A 14,779-nucleotide genomic window follows, 5' to 3' on the forward strand; every position below is an offset into this window, starting at 1 on the left:
GGCGTCTGAAACGTGGAAATCTTCTGCGTCTGAACGCATTTTTTTGCTTCCAAAGAAACGCTATTAAACGCAACTGCAAAAAAAGGCAATAAACGAGACTGTGTACATGATCACATAGGATAACATTGAATGAGTTCAGGGGCAGTTGAAAAAAGCGTCCAACTGCCTCCGAACGTGTGTTTAGCAGCGTCCCGTGTACATGGGGCCTTAACTTGATGGTTTTTTGTCCCTCTGTCCACATCACACCCCCTATATGTCTTCCTATCTGCCTTTTTTGCTGAGAATGCACACGGAATGTTGCTTCATGTTCTTCTGATGCCCTCTTCTACAAAGAGACAGCCACAGGAACACAGTCAGTGGCTATAGCACTAATAGCAGCTCTCATATCTGGACACGCACAAACCCATCCATTCCATGCTCCATAACCAAGCGTACCCCACTGGGGATACCCTCACTTAGCAATGGGAAGTCACAGGTGCAAGGGAGCTGGGACAAAATGGTCAAATAGCATGCATTCTGCAGACAGCCTGCAGAAAACTCTAACCACCAGTCAGTGATAGTTGTTCCCTTGTCATAGAGCAATGTTCTCTAAGGCACACAACATGCTGCCTGTCTGACAATAGAAGATTTCTCTGCCACTGTGTCTGAATTCTTTGGAAAACTCTGGACACTTATAGAACCTTTTAGATTCTACACTACTAGTCCTATATTCTCCTCAATACTGTTTAGGAGAAGTAACCTTCCCTTGAGAATATTAGAGGAAAGAATTGAGAACCCTAATTTTAGGCAGAGACTGCAGAGGTTTTCCCCTCCCCTTCTTTTTTACAAGCTGTGGCTTTATGCCAAATGCTTTCTACTGTGGACATGCTAATGCACACTAGTCTTTGCCTAATGGCACCCGACTTTTCATAGCCAAAACAAGTTCCTATGGGCATATCCAGTCCTGCTCTTGACTTGGAAAAATCTATTTCTCACTCACCCTGGGAAATAGAAACAACGGATGCCAACCTAATGTTGACCATACACTTTTTTTAAATTTTTCCTTCAAAGTGTGATTTGATCAAAATGATTGAATTCACAAACAGTCAAAGACACTGACTTCTGTTTCGACAGATTTAAACTCCATTTCAATCAGATTCATTCACTTTGTAGATTGGCCAAGGCAGAATATTGATTGTTTTGCAACAGAGATACTTTGTTCATAAATGCAATCCTTTTTCGATCGATCAGATTATACGATTACTTGGTGGAAACAGAGATGCAGTCAATAACTTGCACTCAGATATTTAAATAATTTCTTAACAATCAATCGAAATTTACTTTCCTGTGTGTGGCTTATCTATTGTATGGGTTATTCTAAACCAAGAGATTGGTTAGAAAATAAATCATTTGTTTTATTGAAGCGTGTATGGCCACCATTACAGCCTAAGGCCCCTTTCACATGATCGGACCGTTCAGGTCCGCCTGTCAGTTTTGACGGCGGACCTGAACGGGCGCTCCATGTTAGCCTATGGAGTGACGGATCTCTGCGGAGACATGTCTGCTGACATCCGACCCCGTCCGATCCGCTGAAAGCAGACGGATGGCCATACGTCCGGATCCGTCGCTATCGGGTCATCCCATCCCTCCATAGGCGGCAGCGGCGCCTGACAAGCCCCTTCCCGCTCAGTGAGCAGAGAGGGACCTGTCATCCGCCGGCTCAACGGAGAGATCTCCTGCTGAGCCGGCGGACCGAGGCGGAGTCCACCTCGTGTGAATGAGGCCCAAGGCAGAGTTTACAACTCTGAATGTTCAAGGGACCTGGTCCCCACAGGAGTTGAAACTTCCCATCAACAGAGAATAATTGACAATGCAACACTGAAACTCCCTTCTGCAGGGTCACTCAGGGCACAGCCAAACAAATGCCTCAGCTTTCAAGAATGAAAGCAAACATTTTAACTGTTGTTGATAATGTACAGTAATTTACTATTTTTGTGCTAAAAAGTGTGTTGGGACAATCACCCTTAACTACTTTGAAGATAGGAGATTGTCATGTCTGCAGAGACCATGTTTGCACTTGACAGGTACCCACTCCCACTTACGGATAGATTGCCGCAGCAATCTGAGCAGAAGTTCACCCCATCCTCCTTTCCCGCAGCATTCTGGGACACATAACAGGTCCCTGAAGACTGAGAGATCATTCACAAAGTGCAGCATGGCTCATGCATGCGCGATAAGAAGCCGGCTGTGAAGCTGCGAGGCTTCACTGCCGGTTTCCCTTAGTTAAGATGCCGGCGTCTGGACCTGAAGCAGATTTGAAGAGCCGGCTTGGGTGAGGGCAGCCCTGGGCAAGTAAGTATCCTTGTATTAAAGTCAGCAGCTAAAGTAAGTTTAAAACTTCCAAACTGTGTTGTAGCTCTTTGTGCTTGGTAACTAAGGGCGGCCATACATGGTTCAAAATTTGGCCGGTTCAGAAGAGAATGGCCGAATTTAAATCCATGTATGGGAGGCTGGTTGTACAGAGGTCGATTTACGGATGAAGTTTTGTACAACCAGCCGCTTTTCGGTTGTTCCCACTCAGTGTTGTCATTTTTTTTTTGCAAGCGTGTGTGTATATATATATATGTGTGTGTGTGTGTGTGTGTGTGTATGTATATGTATGTATATATATATATATATATATATATATATATATTTTTAATAATAATCAACACGTTTGTGTGTGTGTGTGTGTGTATGTATATATACATATACAAACGTGTTGATTGTTATTAAATTCTAAGTTTTACTTGTTTTGTTTTCCTTTAACATAATCTTACAACTAGGCTACTGTAGCGTATAAGAATAAGACCTCCATACTGCTTACTTTGATCTGTCAGGTGCACAAGTAGCATAAAACCAACAAGACATGTACTTGTAACATTAGTTATATCTTTATTTTTGCTTCTGTAGAACCAAGTCAGAAAATTACTTTAGAATAAAACGTTCTGAAAAAGGAACTGCTTATACCTCCCAACAAGGCCAGCTCAAATATTGTATTAAACCCTAATCCATGTGGTATTTTTTTATTATTGTTGTAGTTAAAACCCAATTCAGGAGAAATATTGCTGATACCACATCTAAAGACTAGTACACACAATGAGATTATCGGACGTATGATCGTCCCTTTTTTTTCTTTCTTTTTGCATGCTAGTCTCGATATCGAAAACAGGTTACCAAAGTATGAAAATTCCCGTACAACAGAATAAAAATTCGGAAGTGATGTATTTGTATTGTATTTTCGGACTAAAACTGTACTGATTAAACAAAATATGATCTGTTATCGTGCGAGAAAAATTTTCATGTTTGTTCCTTCGGAAAATTTTGGACGAAAACTGTGTACTAACGATCAGATTATCGTACAATCGCTTTGAAAGCAGTATTTTTTGTACAATATTCTGATTGTGTGTACAGGGCTTAAGTGATATTTCAGTTTGTGATTTACACCTTTCTAGGAGATTTCAAGAGATTAAATAATCAAATTAAGGCTTAATCGTCCATATTAGCGAACTGATCACTTAAAGAGCATCAGTGTCTATTTAGTAAAATACTTGCCTTTGTGATCTCCCAACTTTCTTTTTGGGGTTTTTATCTATAACTTAAAATCGTTTACATCAGAAGAACAATGCTTTCTAAAAGAAAACAATTTGTCATCATTGATTTTAAGAATGACATAGCACCAAGAGTTAGACGATGAGTTTTTGGGGGTCTTTTTGAGGACATGTTGTTGTTTCTGGTTTTCTTCTGGAGGGTATAGAGAAGTAAGACTGATCTTTATGCTGAGAGAAGACGCTGATAAAGTAAGATAAATTGGTCAATTTTTTAAAGCAGGTGGTGTAGTTTGGTGATGGGTATTCTAACCATCTGAAGTTACACTACTTCAGGCAAAATATGGTGCAAAACTTGCTCATCTTTCAGCATCTATGAAAATGGAAACACGATCTGCTTCATCTGTTTTATCTAGAACTCCAGCTTTTACATTTGTTAATGTTTTGCTATATTGGTATTTCTTGGAGGTCAGCTTGAGATCCTTGGAAGAATTAAATGCAATGCCATGAGAAGAGCAAGATTTTTTTTATGTCTTGTTGATTATTAGCCTGTGAATGGTGGGTGGGGGGGGAGAGGACTCCAAAGCAGACATTTTCAGGTTCAGCTTTGATTTAAACCCCCCTGCTTGCTAAAACCAGCCCATATGCCATTTAGAAGCGGACAATATTCTCCTGGGTAAGGATGAGCTCCGGCGTGCTGGCACAGCCCACATGCAGAGCCCGCCAGGAAGTCGGCACGGCACTGCGCTAATCACAGGCAGTGAGACATTGTCCCGATGTGTGGCTGCAGAGATCTGGAAATGTCTCACCGCCTGTGATTAGCACAGCACAGCGCCGACTTCCTGGCGGGCTCTGCACGTGGGCTATGCGAACACGCCTGAGTTCATCCTTACTCCTGGGTAAAGGATCTAAAGGAGGGCTATCTTCTTCCCAAAATTTTAGCCCAGTGCTAACGTATGCTGGGACCAAATGCAAGTCACTGAACTGGTCTAGGAAAAATCATTCTGGTAAAGTGCATGTCAAGCTAAAATTGGGGCAGTATTAGAACCCCTGTCTGGTTTGTACTGCTACTCTGGACTCTGTTAAAAAGATCCTCCTCACTTCCTGTCCTGGTGACAGTAGTTTTACCACACAAGAAGTGAGAGTAAGTCTGAAACAGGGACACTGACTAGTATAAAATTCTGACAGGGGTACTAGCATTTCCCTACCCTACCAAAGAAAGTGCCTCTCAATTCCTGCTTGGTAAAATCTTTGTCAGTAGGAAGGGAAGTGAAGGGAAATTTATCTTACAGAGCCCCTAATAGTACTAAAAATTCAGACGGGTTCTTAACCCCTTAATTGGAAACTCCCTAGTCTTGCAGATTTAGACACCATTACTAGGTAGTGTTACCTAGGCAGCCTCTTCTCTTCTGAGCTACATGATGCCTTGCTTGGTCTAGGCCACGAATTAGCTGCCTTAGCTGTCAGATCTTACCTGCTCAGATCTTGAACTATTGCTTCAAGCCACTAATATTCAGAAGCCAGCCTTGGTTTGTCACAAACGCTTTATCATGGCTGCCATTCCAGAATGATCTAACATGAGACAAAAGTTACAGGTGGATGTTTCTGATCTGGACGAGAAGGACTGGTTGGACATATGGGACAAAGCCTTCCAACACCTAGTGTGAGACAAACTTATGCAATTCAAAATTCTGCATTGTGCATAATTTACCACTTTCAGGCTTCACAGGCAAAACCAAGAATTCTCCTTGACCTGCTGGCAATATGCCCAAATTACCGGTGACTTCTTTCATAAATTTTGGGCCTGCCCAGCAATTTGCCATTATCGGGTTGCTGTCATTTAGTAACATCAACGCTGTGACCCACATCTTTATTATCCTGTTGCCCAAGAAACTGCCTGTTGGATTTTGTGGAAGGCGTGGTGACTACCATGGCAGAGAGGACACTCCTTAGACTCTTTATTTTACACCACGAAACCTAAATTGGGTTGAAAAAAAACTTCTCCTACCATCCAATTTTGGATGCAACTTATGATCTCAAAAATTACCTTTATACTGAGACACTTACCATAATAGGGGTTGCCCTAAGAAGTTATGCAAAGTCTGGACATGCTAGCTAGATGATGCCTTTTTCATTGGGGGAATCTGTTTTCTATGGGGCATCACGTTAATCTGATATTATCTCTCTTGTGCTCAAGCCACACAATATGCCGTTCCTATGGAACTGTATTGGTCTTTACTTGTTTTGTTTTTGTAGGTTTGCATGCGTCTAGCTGCTCAAATTCTTTGTGTTGTTCTTTTTTTTTAATTTTTTTTTATGTCTAAAATGATCATTAAAAATTATTATTCAAGAGAAAAACAAAAAACGGTTTGAACCTTTGCCAAGGAATTTCTATTTTAAAGATAAAATAGAATCATGACATTATGACCCAGGAAGCACTTAAATATATGAATGCTTTGGTTTCTACTTTGTTATTAAGGGCTTTACATTCCCAATGTCCCAGTGTAGGCTCTAAGTTCTGCCCACCTAACGAGAGCACCTTTTTAGGCCAGTTTGGGTGCTTTCATTAGTCAAGGTTTGTAGGTGTGGCTTACTGTTAAAATTTGGGAAGTTGAACTATGATCTTTGCATCAGAGGTCTCCTGGCTAGCAGAAGTAAAGCAGGCATATATTCTATATTTAAATGTGAGCATATGAATTACACATTTTACAATAAATGGGATGTTCACAACCTCTTTGGTTTAAAGCGGAGGTCCTCACACCCCTGCAAAAATTAACTACACATACTGCAGCTGCTGACTTTTTTAATAATAAGACACTTACCTGTCCTGGAGTCCCCAGCGATGTCAGCCCCTGCATCTGGTGTTTTCTTCAGCTGTTGGGTGCTGCCGCCGCCATTGCCAGTAAGGGATCCCGGCAGTGCAGCATTACGGCTTCATGTCCGGTCCCTACGGCGCATGCGCGAGGCACTGCTGCGCTCTCCTACTGGTCCGTCGGCGGGGGAGGGAACTGAGCCACTGATGTAATTCGCAGCGGCCCGGTTTCCCGGAAGTGGGAACAGGCTACCTGTCAGACGGGTATTCGCTTCCCTCGAAAGTTGTCAGATGTGCCACCTGAGGGGGGAGGAGACAAATGAGCGGAAGTTCCACTTTTGGGTGGAACTCCGCTTTTGGAAATGCAGAGATATATTGAAACCACACACCACATCTCTAATTGTGAACCTACTGTAATCTGTGAGGATAGCAGCAACGTACTTAGTGGGGAAAATACTTATTTGATCCCTTCCAGATTTTGTAAGTTTGCCCACTTACAAAAAAAAAATAAAGGGTCTATAACTTTTTTTATCATAAGTGTAATTTAAATGATAAAGGCAGAATATCAGCCAAAAATACAGAAAAAACCCATGATACAAATGTTCTAAATTAAGTTGCAGTTCAGTAAATAAAATACCGCGGGTAAAATAAGTACTGAACACGTGACCATTTTTCTAGGTAAATATATTTCTAAAGGTGCTAGTGACATGAAATTTTCACCGCATGTCAGGAACCCTTGCAATCCATACATACAAAGAAACCAAACAAATAAGTTCAGAAATGAAGTTGTGTAATAAAATTGAATGACACAGGGAAAAAGTATTGAACACGCTAACTGAAATGTATTTAATACTTTGTACAAAATCCTTTGTTGAGAATGACAGTTTCAAGACGCCTTCTGTATGGAGAAACTAAGCGCATGCGTTGATCAGGTGTGATTTTGGCCCATTCTTCCACACAGTCTTCAAATCTTGAAGGTTCCGTGGGCCTCTTCTTTGAACTCTGATCTTTAACTCTTTTCATAGATTTTCTATTGGATTCAAGCCAGGTGATTGGGCCATTCTTGCAGCTTTATTTTCTTTCTCTAATTACTTGCCGACCAGCCATCGTTATTGTACAGTGGCAGGTCGCCGCCATTACTAGTTAAAAAAAAATAAAAATAAATACCATAAATCTATTCCCTATGTTGTAGACGCTAAAACTTTTGTGCAAACCACTCAGTATACGCTTAGTGGGATTCTTTTTTTCTTTTTTTAACAAAAATATGTATAAGAATATATATTGGCCTAAACTGAGGAAGAAATTTGTGTTTTTATATATTTTTGGGGGATTTTTTTTTTTTTTCAACATTGTAGCTTTTTTGTTTAGAGCACAAAAAAAAAAAACCATAGAGGTGTTTAAAAGAAAGCTCTATTTGTGGGGAAAAAAGACATACATTTTATTTGGGTACAGATTCGTACAACCGCGCAATTGTCAGTTAAAGTGCCGCAGTGCCGTATCGCAAAAAAATGGCCTGGTCATTAAGGGGGTAAATCCTTGCGGACCTTAAGTGGTTAAAGCCAATTGAGAGTTTCCTTGGCTTTGTGTTTGGGATGATTGTCTTGCTGAAATGTCCACCCTTGTTTCATCTTCATCATCTGTGTAGATGGCAGCAGATTTTTATCAAGAATATTTTGGTACATTTTTTTCATTCATCCTTCCTTTAATCATATGAAGTTTGCCAGTACCGTATGCTGGAAAACAGCCCCACACCATGATGATCCCACCTCCAAACTTCACTGTTGGTATGGTGTTTTTGGGGTGATGTGTAGTGCCATTGCACTCTGATTGCAGTCCACTGCATTCCCCTTTACATCAGAGTTCCCACTTACATCAGGGTTCCCAGAGTTCGCCCTTACAGTGTAAGGGGGAATTCTGCAGACTCTGATGTAAAGGAGGTGGTCAGAGGATGCACACAGTATACAGGTGGTCAGAGGATGCACACGGGATACAGGTGGTGGTCAGAGGATGCTCACAGGAAACAGGTGGTGGTCAGAGGATGCTCACGAAATACAGGTGGTGGTCAGAGGATGCTCACGAAATACAGGTGGTGGTCAGAGAATGCTCACAAAATACAGGTGGTGGTCAGGGGATGCTCACGAGATACAGGTGGTGGTCAGAGGATGCGCACAAAATACAGGTGGTGGTCAGAGGATGCGCACGGGATACAGGTGGTGGTCAGAGGATGCTCACGAAATACAGGTGGTGGTCAGAGGATGCTCACGAAATACAGGTGGTGGTCAGAGGATGCACATGGGTTACAGGTGGTGGTCAGAGGATGCACATGGGTTACAGGTGGTGGTCAGAGGATGCACATGGGTTACAGGTGGTGGTCAGAGGATGTGCACGAGATACAGGTGGTGGTCAGAGGTGGGATTCAATCTAAGTTCAAGTTGGCTTAAATGCATGTACTCCACTCACTCACCAGGGGGCTGCAGCCAGGGCAGGGTGTGCTCAGTGCTCGCCAGTGGCACTGGTCAGGGCCTTGTGTGTCCGTGCATGCTGCGGGGGGTCGGGTCTGCACTGTCCTCCTCCTTTCTCGCGGTGCCGCTGCCGACAGCCCTCTGGCTCCACTGCACTGTCCACACCACAGGGCTTGGCTCCTCCATCAGCACACCCGGCTCCTGGCATTTAAAATGTTATTGGCCGGTGGGAAATGCAGTTTGCAGCATTACATCATCAGTGGGCGTGGGCAGGCCGGGCGGCGCGGACTCAGGATCGTTTCATCTCGGGATTTCTGGAACTGCGCTTGCACAGTTTTCACCCAAGCCTGTCGCAGCCATTTTTACTGGCACTGTTTGGCTTCTACAGGCATTTACGGGCAGGAGAAAAAGTGCCCTGTTTTTACGGGCTGCCCATAAATCTACGGGCGGTTCGGCAACACTGGCCTGTACATGTGCCTTCTTGAGGAGGAGGATCTTGGCGGGCGCAGCAGGATTTCAATCCATGGCGGCATATTGTGTTACCAATGATTTGTTTGATAACTTTGGTCCTAACTGCCTTGATCATTCACAAGCTCCTCCCGTATAGTTCTGGGCTGATCCCTCACTTTTCTCATGATCATTCTTACCCCATGAGGCGAAATCTTGCATGGTGCTCCAGACTGAAGGCGTTTGGTTATTTTGTATTTCTACCATTTGCGAAGAATCGCTTCAACAGTTGTCTCCTTCTAACCAAGCTTCCTGCTGAGGGTCTGGTAGCCCATTCCAGCCTTGTTCAGGTCTACAGTCTTGTCCCTGATGTTCTTTGACAACTCTTTGGTCTTGCCCATGATGGTGAGGTTTGAATGGATTATACAAATAACGAGTTGTCGTTGGCAGCACCTTCTTAAATTGACAGGATGAACTGCTTGCCGACCAGCCGCCGTACACCACCGTAGGTGTACGTCAGGCGCTTTAAGAGCTATAGGGGGCGTACGCACGACTCCGGAGCCAATGCGCGTGGCCAGCGACCCACGATCGCTTCTCTGAGAGCCGGATTGGGGATCTGTCAATGTACACAGACAGATCCCCGTTCTGTCAGGGAAGTAGAGAGAGATCTGCTGTTCCCAGTTATCAGGAACAGTGATTTCTCACTACTCCCTGTCAGTCCACCCCCCCCCCCCCCATAGTTAGAAACCCCTCCCTAGGAAACACTTAACCCCTTGATTGCACCCTAGTGTTAACCCCTTCCCTGCCAGTGACATTTATACAGAGAGATCAGAGCTATAAAATAGCCACTGATTACTGTATAAATGTCAATGGTCCCAAGAAAGTGTCTGATCTGTCTGCCACAATGTCACAAAATCGCTGCTACCACCATTACTAGTAAAAAAAAAAAAATCATAATAAAAATGCCATAAATATATCCCCTATTTTGTAGACGTGATAACTTTTGCGCAAACCAATCCATATACGCTTATTACGCGTTATTTTTGGTAAAAAAAAAAAAAATTTGTAGAAGAATACATATTGGCCTAAACTGATGAAGATATTATTTTTTGGATATTTATTATAGCAAAAAGTAAAAAATATTGTGTTTTTCTACATTGTCGCACTTTTTTTTGTTTATAGCGTAAAAAATAAAAACCGCAGAGGTGATCAAATACCACCAAAAAAAAACTCTATTTGTGGGGGAAAAGGACATACATTTTGTTTGTGTACAGCGTCGCATGACCACGCAATTGTCATTTGAAGGGACGCAGTGCCGTATAGCAAAAAATGTCCTGGTCATTAGGGGGTAAATCCTTCCGGGGCGTAAGTGGTTAATCTGTGTTCCATTCAAGCACATACTGTAGTCAGTCTGTGGGAGCCCAAATTATCGCTGGTTGGTAAGGGATCAAATATTTATTTTACTCACTGAACTGAAACTCAGTTTATAACATTTGTATCGTGTTTTTTCTGGATTTTTTTTTTATCTTCTCTATCATTTAAAATACACCTATGATAAAAATGATAGACCCTTCATTTCTTTGTAAGTGGGCAAACGTACTAAATCTGCAGGGTATAAATAATTATTCCCTACTGTGTATATATACAGGTCTGGAGGCTACCCCAGTAACATTTAAGAAATCCCAATTCTCAAAAGATTGTTTAAGGTTTCTGCAACTGCCAATTGTCAAAATCTGTGTATGTGTGTAATCTATGCATTTATGTAAGAGAATTTTCCTGTCTCTTTTGCTTGTTGCTCTACATTCATGTTTTTTTTTGTTTCAGAAAGAAGAAGTTGCAGATGAAAAGCAAGAAAAGCAGTCACTCCGAAAGTTACGTTTCTTGCAATTTGCTTCACTCCAGTACGATGGAGAGTTTTACATGACCCCACGGGACTTTCTTTTTTCTGTCATGTTTGAGAGTGTTCAACGTAAGTTATATTATACGGTAAATAATATGTTTAAAATGTTTTTCACCCAAGATTCATACTTTTTAATTTTTTTTATTTGATTCAATTGGAAAAATATGTGACTCTTGGCTGAAATTTGTGTACAGTGTTTATTAAAGATAGGACACTAACTGCAGATCTGAAGATAGATAATAAAGGAGCAAAATCTTTTGCAGTCTCGCTTAAGTTCCCATTCATAAGCTGCCAGCACCTTGTGACACAATAAATAAATATATAAATATATATATATATATATATATATATATATATATATGATATATATTTATTACACACACGCAATATTACCAAAAGTAACGCCTGCCTTTACACGCACATGAGCTTTAATGGCATCCCAGTCTTAGTCCGTAGGGTTCAATATTAATTTGGCCCACCCTTTGCACCTATAACCGCTTCAACACTTCTGGGAAGGGTGTCTATGGGAATATTTGACTATTCTTCCAGAAGCACATTTGTGAGGTCAGGCACTGATGTGCACGAGAAGGCCCAGCTCGCAGTCTCCGCTCAAATTCATCATACCAAAGGCGTTCTGTCGGGTTGAGGTCAGGACTCTGTGCCGGCCAGTCAAGTTTCTCCACCCCAAACTTGCTCATCCATGTCTTTTATGGACCTTGCTTTGTGCACTGGTCAAAATCATTTGATGGGGGGGGATTATGTTTTGGGGTTGTTTTTCAGGGGTTGGGCTTGGCCCCTTAGTTCCAGTGAAGGGAACGGTATCAGCACACCAAGACATTTTAGACAATGTCATGCTCCCAACTTTGTGGGAACAGGAAGGGGCCATCTCTAACCTGTTCCATGACTGTGCACAAAGCAAGGTCCAGAAAGACATGGATCAGCGAGTTTGGGGTGGAGGAACTTGACTGGCCTACACACCAGATAGAACACACTTGGTGTGAATTAGAGTGGAGACTGCGAGCCAGACCTTCTCGTCCAACATCAGCAAATGGTGGGCCAACGCAATATTGAACCCTACGGACTGGGACTGGGATGCCATTAAGGTTCATGTGCGTGTAAAGGCAGGAGTCCCAATGCTTTTGGTAATATGGTTTACATAAAACAAATTTTGTGCAAAATCCATTATATAGAACTCAAAAAAAGTGTGTATATTCACCCAATAGCTGTAGGGCTGCTCAGTGTATTGTGACGGCGGTGGAGATACCTGCGTCAACATTGCTTGTGTGGATGCAGTAATCCGGCAGTTTTTCTTTTTGTTCAACTTATTTCAGCCTGTTCAACTGTCGTTATACCCTGCTTAAGACTGGACTTTCAGCCTACTTACACAAAGAAAAAAGCTGGCCATACATGGCTGAGTGTTTTTTTGTGCAGCCAGTAGATTGCACGCAACAAAAATTAAACCCATTCCCCCATCCACACATTTTGAGGATGCAGGAATCCCTACCCGCTGTGTCAATGTATTCTGACAATGGAGGAGTCAGTTGGACTCCTCTGCTGTCAGAATATTATAATCAACACTATAGCACCGATCAAACTAAGGCCTCATGCATACAGATCGTTTATTTTAACTCTCCTAGAAGTCAGCAGAATTTTTGCAAAAAAAAAATCCCTGAAGCGTTTAACAGTTTTTAGTAGCGTCAGGCATATTTTCTGCCCAAACTCTGCTGCTAATGGATGCACTGGCAGTGGGTTTTTGTTCATGCCACTAAAGGATGCTAAAAGCCTATGTGTGCGTGGACACAGGCTAACATGCAAGGGAGTTTAGAGTCAGAAAAAAAAACAGATGCCCCTTGGAGCAACTGATCGAAAATCAGCCAGTCCCCACTGAATTGGACAAATTTCAATCCATCTGTGGCCAACTTTACTCCATGTTTAATGTCTTTTTAAATAGTTTGTTTGGGCCAAGCTGGCCCGACAAATTATTTGCTGCACTAACAGGTGCTCTTGCTGGGTGTGTTGTATCAGCCCTGCTGCATACAGTATGCAACGCTGTGTCTGGGCAGTGAGATGAGGATTTCCCATCCCACTCCCAGAACCAAATAGTTGGACTTAGCACTGCTCAGCCATTCACAGGAAGCTTTCTATGAATGAATACAAAGTTTCTTCTGATTGACGAAGTTGGAGTTTGCGATGTTATCCGCCTGCCTCTCCTTCTCAATCAATCGAAAGAAGCTTTGTATTCATTCATAGCATACAAAGCTTCCTCTGAATAGCTGAGCAGTACTCGGGCCGACTCTATTTTGTTCCAGTAGTGGCACGGGAAGTTCTCACCCCACTGCCGGAACACAGTACTGTATATAGTTGAGGCTACACAACGTTAAAGTGGTTGTAAACCCCATTCATGAAATTTGACCTAATCACATACAGTATCTCTCAAAAGTGAGTACACCGCTCACAATTTTGTAAATATTTTATTATATCTTTTCATGTGACGAAACGTAAGAAATGACACTTTGCTACAATGTGAAGTAGTGAGTGTACAGCTTGTATAACAGTGTAAATTTGCTGTCTCCTCAAATAACTCAACACACAGCCATTAATGTCTAAACCACTGGTAACAAAAATGAGTACACCCCTAAGTGAAAATGTCCAAATTGGGCCCAAAGTGTCAATATCTCTTGTGGCCACCATTATTTTCCAACACTGCCTTAACCCTCTTGGGCATGGAGTTCACCAGAGCTTCACAGGTTGCCACTGGAGTCCTCTTCCACTCCTTCATGATGACATGATGGAGCTGGTGGATGTTAGAAACCTTGCGCAACTCCACCTTCCGTTTGAGACGTTCAATAGGGTTTAGGTCTGGAGACATGCTTGCCAGTCCATCACCTTTACCCTCAGCTTCTTAAGCAAGGCAGTGGTCATCTTGGAGGTTTGTTTGGGGTCGTTATCATGCTGGAATACTGCCCTGCGGCCCAGTCTCCGAAAGGGAGGGGATCATGCTCTGCTTCAGTGTGTCACAGTACATGTTGGCATTCATGGTTTCCTCAATGAACTGTAGCTTCCCAGTTCTGGCAGCACTCATGCAGCCCCAGACCATGACACTCCCACCACCATGCTTGACTGTAGGCAAAGACACACTTGTCTTTGTACTCCTCACCTGGTTGCCGCCACACACGTTTGACACCATCTGAACCAAATAAGTTTTGTCTTGGTCTCTTCAGACCATGGGACATGGTTCCAGTAATCCATGTCCTTAGTCTACTTGTCTTCAGCAAACTGTTTGCGGACTTTCTTGTGCAGCATCTTTAGAAGAGGCTTCCTTCTGGGACAACAGTCTTGCAGACCAATTTGATGCAGCTTGCGGCATATGGTCTGAGCACTGACAGGCTGACCCCCCACCCGTTCAACCTCTGCAGCAATGCTGGCAGCACTCGTAAGTTTATTTCCCAAAGACAACCTCTGGATGTGACGCTGAGCATGTGCACTCAACTTCTTTGGTCGACCATGGCGAGGCCTGTTCTGAGTGGCACCTGTCCTGTTAAACCACTGTATGATCTTGGCTACCGTTCTGCAGCTCCGTTTCAGGGTCTTG

The 14,779-nt window shown here is 42.8% G+C and overlaps 1 protein-coding gene across 1 annotated transcript in view; it reads left to right on the forward strand.

Moving 5' to 3' along the window:
* The window catches only part of MICU2 (mitochondrial calcium uptake 2), a 621,891-nt gene that overhangs the window by 189,515 nt on the left and 417,597 nt on the right, over nt 1–14,779 (forward strand). Inside the window, exon 2 of the mRNA XM_073613444.1 lies at nt 11,112–11,256. Coding sequence (XP_073469545.1) covers nt 11,112–11,256 — 145 coding nt within the window. The remainder of the gene's footprint in view (nt 1–11,111; nt 11,257–14,779) is intronic.

This window comes from Aquarana catesbeiana, linkage group LG02 (genome assembly GCF_042186555.1).
Source record: "Aquarana catesbeiana isolate 2022-GZ linkage group LG02, ASM4218655v1, whole genome shotgun sequence".
In the NCBI taxonomy this organism is placed as follows: Eukaryota; Metazoa; Chordata; class Amphibia; order Anura; family Ranidae; genus Aquarana; species Aquarana catesbeiana.